Source organism: Chlamydotis macqueenii, chromosome 1 (genome assembly GCF_036417535.1).
Source record: "Chlamydotis macqueenii isolate bChlMac1 chromosome 1, bChlMac1.mat, whole genome shotgun sequence".
NCBI classification, from domain to species: Eukaryota; Metazoa; Chordata; class Aves; order Otidiformes; family Otididae; genus Chlamydotis; species Chlamydotis macqueenii.
The window spans coordinates 69,232,866-69,255,549 of NC_141556.1; the positions used below are offsets into that span (position 1 = coordinate 69,232,866).

Here is a 22,684-nt window from a genome sequence, read left to right on the forward strand (position 1 = left end):
GGAAACAGGGAACCTCCCTACCTACCCAACCCTTTTCTCTTCCAGGAGGATGAGGTAGTATCTTTTTTTTTTGCCTGCATCATGCCTGACTTAGCTTCTCAGTAGAGTAAATTATTTGAAGGTAAAGTACAAGCTGGTCCATAAGGCTTCCTCCCCCACCTCAGATAAGAAAGCTTATTAATACAGTAAAAAAAAAAAAAGAGTCTCCATTGTTACATGGGAGCTCAAGGTCAGGCTGGCAGTAGTAACTCATATTGCTTCTAAGGTCAGCAGCCTAAGCTTTCTCTTTCTGACAAGCCACGATAGATTGATCATGGGGGCCCTTACATTATTTTTTTTTTCTTCTGAAATAGGCTTTGCTTCTCCTGACCCTGTTAATGATGTTTGACTGAGGTCATCCCAGCAAAACCTGAATCCTTCCCATTACCTTCTAGAGGGCTTTGCTTTGTGCCAAAGCATTGTACGCTTGTTAAGAATTAAGCTTTTCTGATCTCTTCTTTGCCGCAGCAAAGAAGCTGTCTTCATTGGAGAGGGGAGAAATATCTTGAATGCCATCTGTCAGTTAATGCTCTCATTAACACCTGAGTGACTCCCAACACCAAGCTGGTGCCTTTTTGCCAATTCAGAACTTAAAAGGTGCCAGCCCATAAGGTGAAATATCTTCAGTCCATAAAATTAATTCCATGATAAAACATCTGTTCTGATAAGACCTTGATTTTTGTTGTTGTTGTTTCTTTTAACTAGAGAGATCACAGAGGCAAAACCAGTTCTCTTGTGTGCTGTGAATTAGATGCCCAAGAAGTCTTTTTCACTTATTACTGAGAACCTTGTAAAAGCAACGCTTGTGCTGGGTGGCTGAGGGAATCCAAGTCTTTTTCAGCTTTTAAAGCTTTTACCAGACAGAAGTATAATCTCCATTGCAGGGAGGTTGGACTAAATGACCTTTGAAGGTCCCTTCCAACCCTAACCATTCTATGATTCTATGATTATTTTTCTTACTTGGCTAACTCTGTAAAAGGAACTACAAGGGTAATTCTATTCCTGTTTAAATAGTCTTTGAGGGAAAGTCTGAGCTCTCCCAGTCTTGTTTTCAATGTTCCTCCCACATACTACTCTTGGGCAGGAGGTGGAGAAGGTCTATTGTTCCTGCTCTCTGTTGTCCTCTGGTTTTGTCAGGGTTCTTGGTTTTCATCTCAAATACAGAACAATATACTGCCTGGGATTAGACATAGGTCAGGCTTGCCATTTTCCCAGCAGTTTTAGCTCAAGAGCGTTTCAGTATTTACTCTTCCGTTGCATTTTGTAAATTAAATGAAACAAGAGACTTAAAACACTGTCAACATGATAGATATTCTAGCTAGTGGGTCCAGGCAATTATTTGGCATCTGAACTTTCAGAAGGCTTATCTGTGTGTGCCAGCAGTATCTGAGCATCACTGAGAGATTTTGGTCTCCAATATTTCCAACTCCTTACCCTAATGGTTTTTTTTAATCTAATATTTACTCCCACAGGGTTAAGGAGGCGGGAGGGAGTAGGGGTTTTTTGAAGAGAGTGGAGAGGGGGGAGGCTTGTAACAAACTTGGCAGCAATAGACCAGTTAGGGAAGTGTGCTGTGACAGTAATTCCACACTCGGGCCATGGCACACTGCCTGCGGGAAGTGCAGAGTGACACAGGGACTCTCTTACTGAATCAGTGTTTGTTTTTGCTTTTGTTTTTTTGGCTTGCTTTTGTTTACAGTTTCCCAGCCAAGATTTGATTTACTTTGGAGACTTTAAAACTAAAAGCACAAGTGGCTCTACTTCCTCTGGGCACAAGGATTTAAAAAAAAAAAAAGTGTGTGTATACACACATAATTCCAGCCCCAGTGATGCCAGATTCACTCAGAAAGCATTTCACATTGAGTTTGCCCTACAGGGTGCCTGTGAGGCTGGGGTCTCTAGGTGCATCTGTCCCCTCCCAAGTGTGCAGACCAGAAGCTCCAACCAAATTTTTCCATATATCCCATCAATCCCGTGACATTTTCACCCTCTCTTCCAGAGGTCTCCAAAAGACCCCCTTCTGGGAAGCTAGGTATGGTGATGAGCAGCGAGACGAGGTCTTGCTCCCATGGCAGTGGGGCACTGTGCAGTAAAACCCCGGGTGATGGGAAGGATGCCTCTTCTGCGAGCAGGGGGAGCCATGGAGGAGGCAGACTGCTGAATTGGGATCACCAGGCAGGGGGAGGAGTCCTCAGCTCCCCTTTCCTGGAGCACAGAGAAACCTCCTTCTTTGGGAGGCAGCCGGGCGGCAGATGGCCGGGCTGCGGCGCTGAGCTCTTGGGGGGTGTATCGTTTCTCTGACTGTTTTGGACGCTGATACCCATGTTGGGGAGGAGCCCCTCCTTTGACTTGCTCCTGTCTTCTTTATGCCCTGACTTTTTAGCAGCTGCTACTAAAGATCACAGGCAACTTGAGCTGCAGCCTTGCTTGTACTCTTGTGGATTGTCTGCCACTGTTCCTCCCTTTCGACACTGATGTGCTAGGTTGCATTCCTCCCTGTGCCCCAGATTTCCTTTTGTATATGTAGAGGTCTGCAATGTATAATTAAACCTTTCAACCACAGTGTGATTCAGCTTTGTCCCCTTTTCTAATCATTGCAAAAAATGTAGGGACCTCTGACAGCGACCCTGTGATTTCAGAGCACAGCCAGGGATGAGACCAAGAATTGCATTGGGCTCATGAGAAATCACCTGCATCCATGTGGGATGTATCACACAGATACATGTGTACTATTCCACCACTTCCCCACTACAGCTATCCAAATTGCTTTACACATTGGGTGGCAACTGCAAAGTAAGGGATGTTGTGGCAAGTGAGGGAAACTTTGTCCAAGTTTTCGGAAATATTAATGGTGCTAGTGAAGTTGGAATGAGGAGAAAGACAGTCTGTGGGAAGGATGAAGTTTTATAGTTACAGAATACTCCAGGGTAACTTTTCTGACCTCTTTTAGGAGATCTCTGTAATAGTTTTCCTTGGTTAATGAGCTGTATGGAAGATGCTTTTGCTGTACGGCAGAGGGAAGTAGAAGTGGCTGAGATATGGTGATAAGCATTGAGGTCCATGGTCTCACACTTAAAAAAAAAAAAAATGTTTCTAGGACCCCCAATTTACTTTCATGGAAGAACTGGTTTTCCTTTGGATGTGTGCCCTGAAACAGACTGTGTCCATTTAACAGTCCATTCTCCTCAGGAATGCTCCAATTTGTAGAGAAAGGACATTGCTGACTTAACGTGGCCTCTGTTGGTCAAGTGTTGTTACAAGTCTTGGTGATGCTGAGGAACTCAGGAGAAGAGCTACATCTGTCTTGTCATCTCAGTGATCTCCTTCTTGCCTTCTTCCCACCTACAAAAAGGGTTTTGGAGGTTCTCAACTGCAGCAGAGACTCCATAGGACTTGCCGCATCTGCAGGTGTATCACTGTTGTATTTGTGAGCTTGAAAAAAAGGATATTTGACTGCATCCGGGTCATTCCACTCCTGGACCCTGTCTGTGGTTCTTTGAATATTATGGATAATACTGTTTACAGTTAGTCCCGAGCATTTCTACTTTGTGCAGGGAAGAACCCCAAGCGCAGGGTTCTCACAGATTGCTGTGCTCCCTGCAGATTTTCTTCTCCAAACCAAGGGAGCTGTTTCAGAAGCCTTTTTCAAAGGGAAATTTAATAGAGAGACAGGCTAAGTGAGACTAACTGTAGGTGTGGCAGACAGGTTGAAGACAAGCACCCTGCATTTGTCTGGAGAAAAGAGGCCGGCTCCCATGAAGAGGGAAAATATAAATTGGGTAAGATTAAGAGTGATTGGGAATGCCTTGAGACATATGGTTCCCATCTCTGGTTCTCATTTCTATCCTTATTCAAAGCGACAAATGCACAGTAGCTGTCTTTGAAAATTGATGGGGGTAGGAACTCAAAGTACTCTTAAGAACAGAGCTTGTAATGTATCGGACACTGGGTGGATGGCGGAAATTTCTAGTGTTAACCAATTTGGTTGGAGTTTGACTTTCACATAAGTGGCTAAGTCAACAGAGCCAGTCCCCAAGGGGAATGAGAGTTACACAGGCAAAGATTTCAGATGATCTTCTGGAATTGAGGGGTTTCCTGGATCAGTTTTCTTTGAGAGCAGCCAAAATGGTAGAACAAGATAAGTGAACTCGTGTAAGCGGTAAAAGTATCTGACTGATATACGCCTTTCCCTTTTTTTAGGTAGAAAAAAATTTAGCCAGAAAAATGGGAGCAGAAAAAGCTCTATTACTTTTGTTGCTTCTTCCTGGCATCCCATGTCACCCACTAGTATTTCAGGATCCTAGGGAAACTATTTTTTCAGTTAATTTTATTGAAAACAGCCAGAGCTACCGTATCAGGTCTGATTAAATAATCTTCTGTCTTGAGCTCTGTCAGGGTTGAGCAACTGAACTTGGGGGACTGAAACTCAGATGATCTCTGAGAGCTTACAGTCATTCCCCTTCTACGATGGACTAAGCATCCATACACAGGTGTTGCTTTCCCGCTTTCAGGAAAATATATTCTCACCACTGTTTCTCTTCTTGAAAGCTAGAGTCAGATCTCTTTGTTTGTTTGTTTGTTTTAATCCGATGGCTTTAGTAAATATCTAATATTTAAACTGTGTGTGATCAAATAGCATTCTTAAAGATAAAAAAAAAGGCAATAAAGATAACCTAGTATCATGCTTTTTGCCAAGTTGAAGTCCTTGCTGGAAGGTGGACTGAGTCTTGAGGTATATGAGGAAGGCACAGTGGGAATGCACAGCTACTTCAGGTAGGTGTACTGTGCACTGAGTATTTAATTTTAAAACAGGATAGCTACTGTAGTTTTTACCCTAAAATTAATACTTGAGACAGCACAGAAATAATTTCATTAAACAGTCTTCCTTTATTGTGTTGACTGAACCTTGTGAGCATAGGGGACTGTTTCAAGTTGCATTTGTTTGATCACTGTTATTAGTGGGGCAAAACAATGACACTTGGAAATACTGATGTTTTGCTTGTGTCACGCAGAAAAGAGCAAACTGCAGGCTGCAGAAGGCAGTAGATCCAGGTACATTCAGGCATCTGTTGTTAAATACAACCAGAGAGCTGGTAAAACTCATACAGTAAGAGGAGTTATATCTGGGAGGTCAGCTTGTGTTTGACGTCAGAAAGAAGCAGGCTGGTGGGGAGTGATCTGCAGGGTGGTAGCATCAACATCTCTCTACTCAAGGAAGAAGGGAAATGCTGCCAGGTGGACGTGGCTTGAGGAATCATATGGCATCTGTTCCTTCGTTCTTGCAGTCACTGTCCAGACATGGTCCTTGCAAAGAAGTCCAGTCTTTACCAAATGCATGAAGCCTCCCTGTCTAATAGCTAACTTGTTGTTGACTTTTAACAATCTTCCTGCAGTTGGATTGTGCTCCTCTATCTCTTTGTTAAAAAATAATAGCTTTTGTAGTAGTTAGCAATTTCTCAGGCAAATGCACTTCTGTAGTGCTGGCATGGTTCCATTAATCATATAGAGTAATCCGTTTGTGCCAAAAACCTATCAAGTTGAGCTGCCTTTTTGAGAGCTGGTGGGAATGTGTACCCAGTCGTGTTCTTGACGGCATATGGACTTCCCGTGTGCGCAAGAATGGCTGGGGCGTGGGGGGGGGGGGTCCCCCTTTGCCGTGCTCAGGGTACACAACTCGAGCAGGCTGAGACAGCCCGGCAAGTCTCAGGACTCAAAGTGATATGGACAGATCTTAAGAAAGTTTTGTATTTAGGGACACAGCCTCACCAGCCTTTTTTAATTCCTTCCCCTGAAATTTTCAGCAGTCAGAATAAAGATTTAAGTCTCATTAAAATATAGACAGGAGTTCTTTTAGCCTTAAGCTCCATCAGCAGTCTAAGGTGTGTAAGAGAGGGACATTTACCCTCAAGGCCAGATGAGGGTAAGAAATGTATGTTTCCTTGGGTTATATGGTGAAATGCTGGCAACCAAAGGGAGACTTAATGTGGCCCAGCTAGTAAATGAGAGAGATTATTTTAGTCACAGTGTTTCTGAAGAGCGCAAGTATTGAGCTTGATCATCTGGGAGACTAGAGAGAAGAACACTTTTTGGGAGCCATGCTCATGTTGGGAATTATTCTTGTTATGTGGCAGGGTCAAAGCCACGTGCAGGTGTCCTACTAGACCCATCTGGGGAGGTATGGGCAGAAAGCGGCACCACCTCTGGGGACGGAGGGAGACGAGAATGGGGGCCACAACAGGAGTATGGGAAGCACACAGCAGCAGAGCAGAGAGGAGGTGGTGGTGGCAGAGACAGTCAGCTAGGGAAAGTTTCAAGCCGCTGAACCAGGATATGGAAAACTACTTAAGAGGCAGAGAGGAGCAGCACTTGGCAATGGCAGATGTGAGGAGCAAATGAAGAAGAGGAGGTCCACTTTAAATAGGGACAGGTGGAAGGGGATCAGACTCATCTACTTCGTTGCATCCTGGTTTAGTAAAGGGTCATTGCTGGCGCTAGCACAGGGCTCTGCCCATTGAGGTAGAAAAAGGCTGAGGTGAGATCACGTTTAGCTTGTTCTTCCAGCTTGGAAAGAAATAATAGTAACACAGCGTCCTGTCAGCAGTATGTGTATACTGTGAAATCTTGTGGTGTTGCAATGAGATTGCTGTGTTTTAGGAACCTGAGTTACAAAGCTGCAGCTAACCATAGCTGTCGCAGGGCATGGTTTTCCTTCAAGTGTCAGCTGTCTCTGTGTTGCATTTGTTCAAGCTGCTTGGTTGCATCAGGTGTTTCTGGCATGACCAACTACAGTGAGTGTATGGGACTTTGTTTCCTTGGTTAGATCCCAGACATTTCACAGCTACCTGGAGGACATCATCAACTACCGCTGGGAACTGGAGGAAGGGAAACCCAACCCTTTGCGGGAGTCCACTTTCCAGGAGCTGCCCCTGCGCACCCGGGTGGAGATCCTGCACCGTCTCTGTGACTACCGCCTCGATGCAGATGATGTCTTCGACCTCCTCAAGGTGCTTTGGGCAGCAGGGAAGGGGGAAACGGTGTGGCCACAGGAGCTGAGCCAGATCAGTGAATCTTCCTGGGAAGAGAAGGGTTGATGCTATTAAGTGTATTTTAAGTACACAGGACTGCTCTTGGGGCCCTTGTCCTGCATGGATCTATTTGTAACACAGGAGTCGCTAAGTAAATTGGCTTCGTTGGCTACTCTTCCTGCAAAGACTGAATTTGGAGATGCTCCAACTGTAATGGCAGGGCTGTAAGAGCCGAGACTGCCTTGCTGAGCATGGTGTGAGATGAAAGGATGGGGCTGAAGTGTACTGGGGGAGCTGGGGGAAGGGTGGTGGCAGGGAGGTGGGGGAAGGAGCTTCTCAGGGCTGTGTGTGACTGTCGCCAGCGCTAATTAGGCCTTCCCTGTCAGGAGCACCAGAGATGAAATGTTAAAATGAGAGAGGCCATTCAAATTAGAGATGCCAATCTAAATCCCTCCCTGGACAGAGCGCGAACGTCACCTTCCCTCTGGAGTAACATTTTCCCAGCTCAGCCTGGAGGAGCAGCTGCACTGCTGCTGTGGCATGGTGGGAGAGAAGGAGGGAGGGAGGTGTTTGCGGAGGGGTGCCATCATATTTTGTGTGACAATGTGGCCGCTTTTCAACTTGTCACCGTCTGGCGGGGGGCTCCCGGTGGGTGCAGGGCTTGGACGCCGACAGTCTCCGTGTGGAGCCGCTGGGCGAGGACAGCAGCGGTGCCCTGTACTGGTACTTCTACGGCACACGGATGTACAAGGAGGACCCAGTGCAGGGGAAAACCAACGGAGAGCTGGCTCCAGACAGGTAATGGGCCCCGATCATGTCCCCCCATGTCTGGGTGCAGGGGGTGAGAGGGGAGTGGCGCAGCCAGCCTGGCTGGAGGTGACTCCATCTGACTGCTGTTGTGTCGGGGGGCAGCAGGGGGGACCATGCAGCAGCACAAGGGGAGCCTGGGAGAGGGCTGGGACGGTGCAGGGCGAGACTGGAGTTGCCAAGCAGACTGTGAGCTGCCCCATGTCACGCATTGTGTCGGAGCCAGCCTGCAGCCTTTGTGGCACCAGGAGAACCTGCTGTGGGAGCGATGCTGCCTGCCCCACCACATTCCTCTCCGTCTGCCCCTCACCGTGCCGGCGGCTCCCAGATCAGACTCCCAGCCAGTGGGAATCACTCCTCTCCTCCCCTCCCTATCCCATTGCTGCTCTGATTTAATCCCTCCTTTGGTTGGGTTCCTCGCAGCTGTTCTGATTTCCCTGCCCTTCTCCTATCCTACCAGCCAGAGTTCCCTTGCTCAGCAGATATTTCATGGTGGTTTTGCCATTTCACAGGGGATGCGGGGGGCAGACAAACACCCCAAATGTTCCTGGGAAAACGGGCAAGAGACGGGGGCGACCTCCAAAGAGGAAAAAACTACTGGAAGAAAACTTGCTGAGGTATGGAAAGGTTGTTCCTATAATACACATAAAATGCACGTGTTCCCAGAGGGAAGTATAATGTACTTCTGGGGTTCCCCCAATAAGTATGTATATACCATGCAGCCATAATTTCAATGCATCTCTGACGTGAAGCAAGCTCAGACTTGGTTGACACTTTGAACACTCTCCAAAGAAAATTGTGGCTGTGCTGGAGGCCAAGTTTGGTGAAACAGTGGGTATCACTCTTCAGCTGCCTCACTTTGGATGCAGTTCCTCCATGCTGTGCTAGGGGATAGGCTCCTGATAAAGAAAGCTTTCACTGCGTAGCACTTGAAGCCAAAAATCCTGACCACTTGAGTCAGTATAGATTTTGGGATGCTTCCCGTAAGAATTGAAATACTGTCCTTGCCAAATTCCAGCCTGCACCCTTCACTTCTTAAAATTTTATGAAGCTATGATAAATATATATGTGAATATATATATCAAACTTGTTCTGCACACTGCTTTTTTTCATGGTTTTGCTGTGCATTGACTAATTGCTGCGTCCCTCACCCTTCTCCTCAGAAGTGCCTGCATTTCAGTAATGTATTTATTGTATCACTCCTTTTCTTTCTTTTTTGGTAGGGAGAAGGCAGAAGAGAACTTGCTAATCCGTGAGACTCAGATAAGAAATGGTAAAGAGATTTTGCGAGGTCAGGGTTGATATGATCAGCTAACATGGCTCTTAAATTATCCCAGAGAGATCTCAGGAAAGGGAGAGTCTTTCCGCTGGTGGCTGGGGCTGAGTTTGGAAGGAGGGGTTGGCATTACAGGCTGTTTTTCAGCTGGGAGCCTGGGCACCTGCAGGCTTCCTATCTTATCATGGATTAGTTTGGGATGAAGAAACATAACATCTTGAGTTACACTAGGCCTTGGGGGCCCACCTACTCACTAAAGTTGATGAAATGGACTGTGAATGGTCCTTGCTTCTCCAAGGATGAGGTGAACACCAGCCCATGTTTGCAGCAGGTGCGTTATTTTGAACTGGGAAGAGAGTGGGGTCAGTGATGCCAAGACAGGGAAGGAAGAACCTTTTTGATTCTCCTCACCTCTCCTTCCTAGTGGCCATTGGGTAGCTGAGCTTGGTAAAATATGTCTTGGGGATACCTATCTAAGGGTTAACGAGGCAAGCAGAAAAAGAGAGCTGGAGGTGAAAGTGAGCCCAAGGAGGCTGGGACTCATTTGTCATATATGCGGATCCATTGGTTTCCACATAACCCAGGGGGTTAGCGTTGCCCCACAATAAAAGGCAAGGGTGGCCTTGTCTTTCCAGTGCCTCCTTGCCTTCACCCTTTGTCTTCAGATTTCCTGGCGGCTGCTCTGGAGCTGAGTGGCAGAGCCGGAGCAATGTGCATGAGACACTGGGGATTTTATCAGATCATTGTCTTCCAGCAAATTGTGTCACTTCGGCTGTGGCGTAATCTTCTGGTGGCACAAAGCAGTGCCTTAGTCCTGGTTACTTTTGAAATGAGTCACTTTTAGGCAGCTGGCAAGGGAAGGGGAAACGAAGGGACAAGCTCTAGGGTCAGCGTGCAGGTAAGCTCCCCATTGCAGGTGGGCAGGGGACTTCTTTGCATAGCCAGGGCAGCAGAAACCAGCACATGGTTGGTTCTTCACCATCTCAGTTACCAATGCCCAGTATGTTAACTTGAACTGAAGCCAAGGGCAGGTTAAGCTGTATGCTGGCCTGTGACCTGGAGCTAGCACACATTTGCTTTGTGCCACTACTGTGGTGCGGAGGTTTCCAACAGAGGGCAGGTGGCTGGAAGGAGGCTGCATTTCTCCAGTCTTCCTGGGGCAACCTGATAGCTTGTGTGCTGGAGCCACCGGCAGCTCAAATCCACAAAGGACCCAAGGTCAGTTTCAGAAAGAAAAGGGCTCTGTTATTTGCTTCCTTATATTTTTCCTAGTTAATTTGCTTGAAAATGCTTGAAGATGCATGTTTGCCAGTGGGGGTAGTGGCCATTGCTTTCTTTCCAGTAGCCTGTCACTAGCTCTAGAAAAGTCTAGAGGGAGCTGAGAACCCCTTAGCCTGAAGAGGTTTGAACTGACATCTACCCCCTCCCCAAAAACAGGCCAAAACATTTTTTGCTTAGAGAGCGTCCTGGGGCAAAAGCATGCAAGTTGCAACCCATGAGACTTTTCTGACCTGTGTAAACATTTGTGGAGCAGCAACCACATTCTCCTTCTCCAGGTGGGTGTTCCAACTACAAGGCAAGAGTCCTTCCTTCGCAATTAATATTCAAATGTTTCACACAAGGCGGAACAGCTCAGAGTGTCATGGTAGTTGGGACATGCTTCAGAGCAGTGGGAGATCTGCTTCAGATCCTACTCTGGATCGAGTAGGGATGAGATGTGAACTTTTGTAATTTCCCCCTCATCTGGCAGCCCGATGAAGCTTGTCCTTCACTTCCTCTTCTGTTCTTTCAAGTGCCTGCAAACAAAATGTTTCATTTGGGGAGAATGGGAGGTTTTACTCACCACAGCAAAGGTTTGCAGTGCTAAAAAAAAAAAGAAGAATGACTTATTTCAAATAACACTAATTTTCAATGTTTTTATTCTCCTGCCAGACTAAATCAGATATTTGCATTACCCTATGTCCTGCTCTGGCTAACATTACAAGAAACAAATTAAATCCTTTTCTCTGGTCTGTCATAACTGGAATGGAGGCTTTCTACAGGAATGTCACGCTACCCATGCGTTGCAAAGTGCCACCATTACTTCTTCACTTGTGTACTTCCTCTGTGTCTTGGCATCACTTTCAGTGTCGCTAGGAGAGGTAGCAGTGCTTCTGGTGGATCAAGAGAGCTTTGGGTCTGTGTAGCAAAGAGCATGTTTCCATAACAGTGGACATTGACAGTATATTTTGCTCTTCCTGAGTCCTGAGGACAGGAGAAGGGATAAAGAAAAGTTGTTAGTCATAACTGCTGTGGAGATAACATCCTTTCATGTTGTTGAAGGGTCCCAAGGGCCTGGCCGTGGGACATGGTGGCTGCTGTGTCAGACGGAAGAGGAGTGGAGGCAGGTCACAGAGAGCTTCAGAGAGAGGACTTCCCTTAGAGAGCGGCAGCTTTACAAACTCTTGAGTGAAGACTTCCTGCCGGAGATCTGCAACATGATTGCACAGAAGGTGAGGAGACATGACATCCTGTTTACCTCTCTTTGACCGCTTCCAAGAGCATGGACGTTTGCTGATTGAAGGAGAGCTAAATCCAAGCAGCCCTCACCCTGTCTGCTCCCCACCACCTCCAGCCTGCAAGTGTCATGGATGCAGGGGCTGCTTAGCTTGTGTATGGGGAGAAAGACTCTCCCTCATGGAGCGGCACAACTAGGGTTGGTTCATGATTGCACGGCAGCCTAGGTAGGACGGCTGAAGGGGTTACTGTCTTCAGCCACGTTCTGTGTCCCTTTTCTGCTAGCAGGGAATCTCTGTCTGCTTTTGAACTGCTGTGATTTACAGCCTAGCTTTTCTGTGCGAACTGCCTCTGACTCCACTTTTACTGCTGTTTCTTAGCTGGCTCTGCTGATGGGGCAGTGGCTGCTTTATCTGTCCTAGCTAAGTCTGCTTGAGCTTTATGTCAGAGCCCTGAAACTCAGAAGGGTGTTGTCTGTCAACTGAATGTTTTCAGGTGGGACAGATTTGGAACAGGATCCTTCGGCTAGATGGCTTTGTAAAATGGGCTCTGCAGTCAGCGTGACGTTCTTGGATTGAGTTCAGTTTGCTTGTTTGCTACCCTTGTAAAGCAAATAGGGATTTCATGGTTGCTTCTAGCCCCCAGAGTTTCTCCTGCCAGTATCACCGATATGCCCTAATTTCCTCCACTCTCTTTTTCCTTCCCTCAATCCTCAACCCTGTTTCAGGAGAAGCGTCTGCAGCGGACAGAGTTTTCTCCCAGGTGGATGTCTGACCATCAGCCCATCAAACCAATCAAGCAGGAGGTGAGGGGGGGTGTGAGGGGGAGGACGATGGAGGGAGGCAAGAGCAGATGCCTCCTGGGGGAAAAAATAAACCACAGCATCACTATTCAGTGGGAAGGAGTCATTTGAAAGTGCTTGTGCTGAAAGAGAGATGGGTGGTAATGCCCATCAAAGGCAGGCTGACAGTCGGGGTTTCTATGGCGAGCAGGGAGGTGCTGCCCTCTGGATCGCAGAGGTAACCGGCCTCGCCGCCGACTCCAGTGCAGCTGCATATGGAAATCTGCGTTCAGTCTGGGGAATTCCACTTCAATGAAAGTGCTGGCACATTTGAGGCAGTTCAAAGAAAAGTTGAAGAAGGATGAGAGGGCTAGAAGAACCGGCTTACAAAGGGAAATGACAGAAATTCAGCCAAGGGGAAAACGTGAGGCTGCAAACACATGAGGGTGTAGATAGTGCAGAAGGAGAGAAGAGTGACTGGTGCAGTACGGAGCTGAGCTAGGAGGGGGCCAACTGGAAATGGAAGTCACCGTTTAGGCTGCTTAAAGAAATCCTTATCAAACTGCAGCCTTGTCAGCTGAAATGACTCCTTCTGTGCCTCTTCACCCTCATCTCCTCTCCACGACATCAGTGTAACAGCGCTGCTGCTTACAGGTCTGTGCAGTGAACCAGACCCAGGAAAATGACTGGAGTTAAATATAACCTTTTTCTTTGGTTGGAGTTATTTTTAACGTAGATCAGCTTTCCAATCCAGTTCACCACACAGCCCCCAATGGTCACGTTGGCACAGCCAGGGGCATGGTACAGAGAAGATGAGGGGGTCTTTGAACTGGCAACTGCTACCCAAAGCAATTGGTCAGGCAACATGGGATTAGCTTTGGAGGAAAAAAATTGGCTTGATTCTATCAGGCTGTGGCGTAATCTCTCACTGTAGATTTAATGAAAACATAGTTACCTGGTGTTTTGTCAAACCCTGGGAAATTAAACTGCAGGGAATATTCCACGTGAGCCAGGGTCAGGGCTTCCCGCAAAACAAAGGAGAAAGTACAGTTTTTCACAATAAATATAATTACTTAGAATAGATAAATAAAAGGAAGGAAGAACCTCTCATCATGCTGTAGATGAAAGCTTGCTGAGAGGAAAATAAGACCCCAGTGATGGTCAGTTTGGGGCCAGAATTGCTCTCTGCAAAGCCCACCATGCAGGAAGCGCAGGGACACATGTTTGTTCACAGGCAGCAGAAATCCCAGAGGAGGAGGGGAGTGGGAAACACATGGAGCCTGAATGATGCTAATCAGTACCGCAGGTGCTCCAGGTCTGCAGCAGCAGAGGGCTGTTAATTGCTGCCTGTGGGCCAGTGAAACGTTTCCAGCGAGCAGGGGGCCCTCCTGGCACCTGCTGCGCTGAGGCACGGCGAGCCGGCCACTGCGAGGGTGGCAACGCTCTTGCGGGCTCCCTAGCAGGATGTGGCAGTCATCCCTGCCACGAGGGACCTAGGGAGGGTGCCAGCATGTCTGATGGCCTGTTTGCTGATTGAAGGGTGGGCAGCAGGCAAGTCTGGGAGAAAAAACCTCAGCCCCGTGCAGGGGCGACCCCTTCTTCCCGACTTGCTGGATGCTGCTTCGGTCCGAGATATAACTGCTCCGTAGGATCCTAATCCTGTGAGGGATTTCTCAACAGGTGGTTCAGATTAGCTCCTCATTAAAGAGCTGCCTGAGCAGCACCCTCATTAGGGCAGCGCTGTGGAAATCGGAGCAGGGAAGGTTTGGAGGGTGAGGGGCCAGGGTGCCTGGGGCACCCGCACCTCCTGGCCTTCTGCCCCTGAAGCCTGATACCCACTGTCTGGAGAGCAAAGCGAAAGGCAGAAGTTTGGCCCTTTCGGAGTCCTGGGGGGCGGAAAGGCAGTGATGTTGTGTCCTGGAGTGCTCTCTGGCGGAGGGAAGGAGGCGGTGATGCTGCGGTCGCAGATGCGAGGGGTGTTTTTTATCCTCCAAATGGGGAGGAAGCTGGAGAAACATCCTTTTGCCACTTCTTCGGTTAGGAAGTTAAATTTGCATTGGGTTCTTGTTTTTATCATTCCAGTAGGCATCTGCTTCCATCACATCTAAGAGGAATTTACTTGTTTGTGTTTGCTTATTTTTTTAACCCTGAGTTGAGCACTTTCATCCCCAGTGGGCTGAAGTGGGGCAACAGGCAGTTGGTCTCTCAGAAAATCAGGCTGTTTTCCCTGCAAGCGCTGCAGGGAGCGAGTGCGGTTGTCACAGGCATCTACTGCAGTCCTTGATGCTTACTACACTGCGCCTGTGGTTTCTGCTTTTCCCTTTTCTTCTCTTCCTAGATCTGCTAGGATGACATCCTCTCCTTTGCTTCAAATTGTCCCATTGCTTTGCCGATGCCGTATTTGTGGTGGGTTCGTGTGGAATGAGCTATGGATTCTGTGTCGCGCCATTACAGTATAGGGTGTTGAATGCACCTTGCAGGCTTGGAGAGATCCTGGTGTGAGCACTGCAGCTTGCATGTTATGTTCACGTTGCCATAGGACATGAATGATGGAAGCTGTATGAATCCAGGGAAAAGGAAAGTCTGACTTGTGTACCAACAGTTGAAAAAATTAGTGTGGCATGCCAGCCTGGCTTAGATCTACCGGCTGGTGGTCTGATGGTCACATCCTCAATAAAATATCTTGGTGTACGAACTTCTGGTGGTTGGTTCTTGCTCACTTCTTTCTCCTCCTAATTGCTGCAGAACCTGATTTTTTTTGGTTCCTATTGCAATTTAAAGATTCAGCAAGAAAGTTAGGGGAAAACTGGTTGATGATGATCAGGATCAGGCCTAAAAGGAAGATGTTTGCAGGGCATGAGTAGAAAATAGGATGGCAGAGTGGCTGAGAAAGGGATATGAAAAGACTCAAAAGTGGTAATGTAGAACCCAGTTCTGTAGGTTCTTGGCAGCTTGCACTTGGCACAGCAGCTTCAGTCCTGGGCATCCTGATGTTTGGATATTGATGACTTGGAGGAAAGGTCTGAGAAAGACAATTAGAATGATTAGGGAGCTGGAAGGATTGCTTTATAAGGAAACATTTAACCTAATTACAGAAACGTGGGAGTTTTGTGTAAGTATCTGAGGAAGCCCATAAGGGCTTGAATGTGGCTGAAGGAGAGAAGAATACGTGCTTGCCCAGAGAGCGTAACTAGGAATAATTGGATGGAATGAGAGGATGAGAAATTGACTTTAGATTGAATGTGAGGAGAAGCTGGCTAACGTAAAGGCACGTGGACTCACAGAATAGTTTCCCTAGGAAGGCAGCAGAAGATTGAAGTACTAATAATTTGGCAATGATCTGAAATGGAAAAGAACATGGGCACAGTTCCCTTGTGGTGAAATTGTGCTGTGGGGTTTGCCTAAAAAGGATCAGCACAGAATAAATGTTTTTGCTGTCCAATCTGTCCCTATATGCAGGATGTGGTCCTAATGGTGTCAAGAGTCCCATCACCCTCTCTTGGACACTTTTCCGTGGCTGTTGGTGGTTGAAGCATAGTTTTCTTAATACATAGTTGCTGCTGGAAATGGGGAGATAATACACAATGCTCATCCACAGAGCGCTGCAGGAGAGATTGCAGGGCAGTGCTGTGTTAGGGGAAGGGGAGGCAGAGGGGGAATGAGCATACAGTGAAACCAGACAGCACTTCTAGGCATTTATCAAAACACTCTGAGGTTCCACTTCTAGGCAATGAAACAAGGACAAAATAGTAATCATGGTGCCAGATTTTTTCTAGGGATTAATAATGGGCCTGGAGAACTTGATGGTCTGAGCAGCAGTCAAGGGACCCCAGCTGATTGCTAATCCTCAGGAAATGCCTTCTGCCTAAGTGGTGGTTGCTGGTTATTCCATGAAAATGAAGCTGGAGAAAACTGTATGCACATTGTTCTTTTTCAGTCGATATTCCCTGCTGATAAGGCACACATATCTTGGTCTTGCAGAAGTCAAAAGATGTGGGAGTGGCTAGTGGGTGGCCGATTCATTTGTCTTATAATTAAATTAAGCTGATAAAAGTAATTCCACACTGCCATATACATACCTCGCACTTTAGTGGAGAAATAGGAGTAAGCAATCCCTGGTCTGGGAAGCCTGCAGTCTTTGTAGGATCAAACAGAGCCTTGGAGCCTGCTGACAGTGGGGAGGTGAGGAAGTGGGGCAATAAAGAGCCGGGTGTCCTTGAATGAGAAAATTGGTTGGGGGACCCAGCAGGAAAACTGTCCAAATAAAGAAGTGAGAGCCAGTTCAGGGGAGATTAGCACACAGAAAGGTGAGCCTTATTTTGAACAGGAAAGGAAAACACTCCAAACGATACCTTGATGCAAGGCTGTACCAGTCTGTTTTCCTATCCTAAGTACCCTGTGTTTTATAGCAGAGCCAGGTTTGGCAGAGTAGTCCTTTATGCTCATGCTTGCAACTCAGGGCTTTGCTAGCCAGAAGGGGTAGAGGTATAGTATGGGGGCGTCAACAGCTCAAATCCTTTGCCCAGAAGGGAAATTCATATGGTGCGTCTCCGGCGAAGTGGCAGTTTGTCTAACCCATCACTTCTCCTTCCTTTGTCCTTGCATCAGTAGGGTTTCATTGCCTGACAAATAACTTTCCTTTACATGTTGCTTTTCATCTGAGAATTCATATGTATAAGTCCTTTTTTCTCCGTTTTTCTTCCCCCCCCCCCAGCTATTTATTGTAGGTATGCTTTAACACTTGCTCAGAGTAAACCTGCTTCTGCTCAGACTTGAATAAGCCAATGTGTTACAGTTTTTGGTGTATTGTTTTGTCACAGGTAAACCCGAATGTGTTGAGTTCGATGGAGAAGCAGAGGCGCAGGGAGGAAGAGGAGGAGCGCCAAATCCTTATAGCAGTGCAGAAGAGGGAGCAGGAGCAGCTGCTAAAGGAGGAGAGGAAGAGAGAGATGGAGGAGAAGGTCAAAGCAGTGGAAGGTATGTGCAGCCAGTGTGAAGCAGGGGCGGAAGCTTTCAAAGCCAAGATTGAGATCTTCAATTAACATCTGCCATTTGCATTCCTCTCCTGCCAGACATGCTAGCGGGAATATCTTTTCTTACCTCAGATAAATTGCCTTTACTGTAGTTTCTTTTCCTCTGTGCCTCTCTCTTGGTGTTGGTGACTGTTCTCTAGTGAACCTTCCAGCTGTGCCCTCTTCCTCAAATCACACTTATTTTCTCCCTTGCCCTAGCTGTATTTTTTTTGCCTGCTATTCATGTTGTTCCTCAGTTCTCTTGTGTCTCTCTGCTTGCCTCCTCACGAATTTCCCTGTGTGCAGGATTAGCTGGCTTTGCTCTTGCTAAATAGTATGTAGTCCTTTTGGCCTAAGGAAAGACCTTTGAGGAGAAAGGGAAGGGGACAAAGAGGGAGTAGTGTTTTTATAATGCTACCGGTCTCTTCAATTGGAGAACTAAAGATGAGGTGACCAGACTAAGTAGAACACTAGCAGGTGGCAACTTCAGGTGTTGGTCTTATTTTTCCGTGGTTTTGAATTAAATGTTGATTTAAGCTGTTCTGCAAGAAACAACTGTCTTGTGTTTAGTACGTCAGATTGAGACATTGGCAGTAGGCGTTCAGCCAGTACATGTAGGCACTGGTGTCTAAGAGCAGGCTCATTTCTGACCACCTTTTCTCTGTCAACCTCTGTAGTTGGGATTTCTTTATCTGCTGTTTTTGCTGCAATGTCTGGCTGGGCTGTTGTATTTCCAGGGAAATGGAACATTTAACATCTTCAGAAAACTGTGGTGGTAATGTGTGGCAGTATCAGTATCATGAATCCTTAAGTGGGTAAAGAATCAGAAAAGGAAAAAAAGATTAAGTTCATGCAAACCTTGTGAACTTTCCAAGATGAAACAGTCTGCTACCAGATGTTTGGTGGCAGACCAGATGTTATCTAAGAATAGTTTCTTTTACCTGCTTACCTTTCTAACCTTTAGAAAATCCAATTACTTGCTTGGCCTTCATCTATTCCATCCTAGCTAATCCTGTGCTTTAAACTAAGAATCATCCAACTTCCATATCTGCCACAGATATCTGTTTCACCTTGGCAAATTGCATATTCTCTGTGCTTTAATTCTCCATCTGTATAGACAAAATTAATCTTGAAGTTCCAGAAAAGCTGCAAAGATAAACGAACCTGTAAAATGTCTTGTTTTGGTATAACCCATGTCCTTTTCTGGGTAAATGCAATCACTATATCATCTGATGCAAAGGCACCAGAGCCACTCAAAGAAACTGGCATAGGTTGGAGGGTGTGCTCAGCAATATAGGTATATTGCTCAGTACACCCTCCGTTAGCATTTACTTTCATGACAGTTCTTAGGATGGACAGAAAATGATTTGAAAATGAAGTCATTTGTTTTGCTTGGTTCAGACTTGTTAAAACTGGACATCCGTCAACAGATATTTTAAGGCAACAAAGATTTTCTTGTATTTTGCAGTTCTTTTGGGATTTCACATTAATTTTAAGTCATCTGTAGAAGGTGATGTGAGACATAAGGTGAAATGTCTGCTCTCTGATGAACTTCATCAGCACTTCACCTGCTTCTCACTTTTGGACTGTATGCTTGTTTTAGATCATGTTCCTGTTTCCAGTCTGGAATTTCACTTCCCCCCACTCCAACGCACACCCCAGGTAGCGAGCCTCCTGCTGGGCCCATCTGTACTTTCCTGAATTTATGAGTTAAAGCAGCTTTCTAGATTTCTACCACAACAGCAGGTTAGAGTTTCCCAGTTCTCTTCCCAGATGCTGCTCCAACATTACCTCTGACATATATGACTTTCTAGTCTAGCTGTTTGAGGCATGTTTTAGGACATGGATTAGCTTTTGAAAGTTGGTGGGTAGGACACAACCCATATCAACAGCATTACAATGAGATCTGCCAGTGATATTTAACATGTTGTATTAATAACATGCTGTGGAAGAGGGATCTGCCATTAATCCTGACTGAACCTCAGTCTGGTGCCAGGGTAGTGTTCTCTGATTGCTGTCAGTTTACCAGGTCAGATCCTGAGCAGGCATTGATAGATTTCTAAAATCTACATCACCTTACCTCTTGGTTGCTGTTGCCATGAGGTTTTCTTTTTGCTGTCCAAATCATCACCGTGTGTTTTTCTCAGCTTTCTCACTTAGATGATGTTATTATGGATGTTTAAGTGATGCTAATTTTATAAAAGAAGCATGCAATACTAAACTGTGCTTGGACAAACTGCTAGCTGCAGTTTGTTGGACTTCTCATCACTAAATGTTGTAATAGATAATGATAGATTCTGTAGAACATCTTAGATGCAAGTTCTGTCCTCTCAGCTTCAGTACTACTCAGAGTAAGGGGAAATTTGGACTTTTTTACCAGTCTTTGACATACCTGGCCATGGGCCTCCCTGGAAGTACCCACCTTGTAGCTGTTCCTAGTTTACTCGTGCCATCAACCTCCATCCCAGGTTTGTTTCTGACTGACAAAGTAAGGCTGTTGTCATGGTTTAGCCCTACTAGGGATCAAGCTACGCAGTTTTTCACTCATTCTCCCTACACTCTGAGGGAATCAGGGAGACATAATATAACAAAGAGCTTGAGGTTTGAGATAAGGACAGGGAGAGATCACTCTAGTTACCGTTATGGGCAAAACAGACTCCACTTGGGGAAAACTATTTCAATTTATTATTATTAAAACCAAAGCAGGATAATGAGAGAGAGAACAAAAAAAAAATTCCCCCCACTGCTCCCTCTTCCTGGGCTTAACTTCACTTAAAATTATCTCTACCACCTTTTCCCCACTCTAAATGGCACAGGGGAGGAGTAGGGAGTTGGGGTTACGGTCAGTTCATCGCGTGTCATTTTCTGCCGCTCCTTCCTCCTCAGGGGAAGAACTCCTCACATTCCTCCCCAGCTCCAGCGGGGGGTCCCTCCCGCAGGCTACAGTCCTTCACGAACTGCTCCAGCATGGGTCCTTTTCCACGGGGAGCAGTCCCTCAGGAACAGGCTGCCCCAGCACAGGGCCTCCACGGGCCACAGCCTCCTTTGGAAATCTGCCTGCCCTGTTGTGGGGTCCTCCACGGGCTGCAGGTGGATCTCTGCTCCTCTGTGGACCTCCATGGGCTGCAGGGGGACAGCCTGCTCCACCATGGTCATCACCACAGGCTGCAGGGGAATCTTGTCAGGAGCAACATTACTCCTCCCCCTCCTTCTTCACTGACCTTCATGTCCGCAGCCATTCCTCTCACAGTAAATTCTTCACAGTCAGGCTCAGGCAGACACCTCTCAGGTTCTCTTCTCATCTCCTCTCTCCACTTCTCTCAGCCAGAACTGGCCGCCTGATGGGAGGCCAGAAGGTGAGGGCTGCAAGGTTTGCACCTCCTCCTGTTTGCCCCTGTTTCTGCTTCTTCGCTTTCTTTCCCTAGACCCAGCCAAGTCCACCAGACAAAGGGGAAAGTTCTTCCAGCTTCTTGCAGAAGCTGCCACTGTAGCCCTCCCGCTACACAAAACCAACACAGCAGCAAATTAATAATCTTCCACCAGAGCTGGTGCTTCTTGAGTTTTTGTCATTTTCTAGAGCTGGAGCCTCTGCTAGAGAGTATTAGCCAAGCCTCCCCCATCTTTCTTTCACTCCGGGTGTTCTTCTGCTGTGACTTGTTTTCTGGAGTGTTACTCCTGTGACATCTCTCCTTGAACATTACTTTCACAGGATTCTGCTCCTGCAGAAAGCTGGTACAACCACAGGTGTTTAGCAAGTCAAATGAATTCAGATTTCCTATAAGAAAAAGGAAATTAGGTTCATAAGAGGCCATAAACTTTCTATTATGAAGCAATCTGTTAGCCAGCTGTCTGGTTGCAGACCACAGGTTATATTACCAGAGTTGCTTCTTCCTGTCTCTCACCTCTTAAACTAAAGCTGTCCCAGTGGCCCTCCTGTGTGGCAGCTTGCTTGCTTGCTTTGGCTGCTGGCTGTGAAGGCTTACCTGAACAATCTTCCCAAAGCTAGCCACGGTGGTGGAGGATATTCATGATCCCAGTTACTCATTGCCACCCAGCTGGTAGAACTTCACACCTCCCTCAGCACTGTTCTTCATCCACTTCAGTGCAAAATCAGCTGCCTTGAGTTCACCTGCTGGAGGTGAAGCATCTGAAGGATGGTAACTTAAGAAGCCAGCTCTTTCCATAGTGCTGATCAATGCCTAGAACTGTGTTGAACTTCTCTCTTTGAACGACACTGTAGTCAGGAATTTGTCTGGAAGCTGGCTGGGGAGCATCTGTATCACAGTAATGCTTCAAAATCACTGATAGTTATGTCAAGGGAAAATGAAGAGGCATGGTGATGGTGCACTGTATTCTTGTCTCCTCTGCTCCTGTGCTGTAGCTGCTTTTCCTGAAAGAATGAGAACATTTTGCTGGAGTTCTTGAGAGCTGCAGGAGCTGCCTTCATTTTCCCTGCAGGATCTTGTTGACAAAGAGTGCTGAATGGTTTTTCATCTCTCGTCCCTCCCCACTGCAGAACGGGCCAGAAGGAGGAAGCTCCGTGAAGAGCGAGCCTGGCTGCTGGCGCAGGGGAAAGAGCTCCCCCCTGAGCTTTCCCACTTGGATCCCAGTTCCCCTACCAGGGAAGAGCGAAGGACCAAGGATCTGTGAGTATGCAGCTGAGCATGCGGCGTGTGGGTGCATTGAAGCTTATGTAGTGAGTACAGGGAGGAGAGGAGTGTGGTCATTCACAGGAATGAGGAGGGAGAAGTGAGCTTGCAGAACAGTGAGGAGTAAGCTGAGAAACATCTGGATTTCGTCCATGCTAGAGGAGTGTTTGTGATGAGGCCTATTTGTCAGGACTGTGGCACTGTGTGTGGGGTGGAAGGGAAGATGAGGTATGAGAGCATGTCTTATATGTCCTCAGTGTGCATATTCACTGTTGCGCTTCCCATTACAGCTTTGAACTGGATGATGAGTTCACAGCCATGTACAAAGGTTAGTCCTCCTGCCCCAGCTTTTCCCTTTGCATGAAATAATTCCTTGAGTGCGTATGTGTAACCATTCAACTTCCTTTTGTTCCTGCCAGTTCTAGATGTGGTAAAGGCTCACAAGGACTCTTGGCCTTTCTTGGAGCCCGTCGATGAATCATATGCTCCCAACTACTACCAGATCATTAAGGTATGGAGGGAAAGTGGTCCAGCCAGCTTGATGGATGCATTTTGTTGACTGGGATGTAGTTTTTTGGAAGTATTTTTAAGTTTTTATT

The 22,684-nt window shown here is 46.8% G+C and overlaps 1 protein-coding gene across 1 annotated transcript in view; it reads left to right on the plus strand.

Annotated features, from left to right (window-relative positions):
- Positions 1–22,684, plus strand: part of CECR2 (CECR2 histone acetyl-lysine reader) — a 96,202-nt gene that overhangs the window by 64,128 nt on the left and 9,390 nt on the right. The window contains exons 3-12 of the mRNA XM_086755717.1: positions 6,860–7,043; positions 7,723–7,862; positions 8,384–8,488; positions 9,095–9,144; positions 11,470–11,639; positions 12,371–12,448; positions 17,245–17,401; positions 21,953–22,082; positions 22,376–22,413; positions 22,505–22,596. Coding sequence (XP_086611843.1) covers positions 6,860–7,043; positions 7,723–7,862; positions 8,384–8,488; positions 9,095–9,144; positions 11,470–11,639; positions 12,371–12,448; positions 17,245–17,401; positions 21,953–22,082; positions 22,376–22,413; positions 22,505–22,596 — 1,144 coding nt within the window. The remainder of the gene's footprint in view (positions 1–6,859; positions 7,044–7,722; positions 7,863–8,383; positions 8,489–9,094; positions 9,145–11,469; positions 11,640–12,370; positions 12,449–17,244; positions 17,402–21,952; positions 22,083–22,375; positions 22,414–22,504; positions 22,597–22,684) is intronic.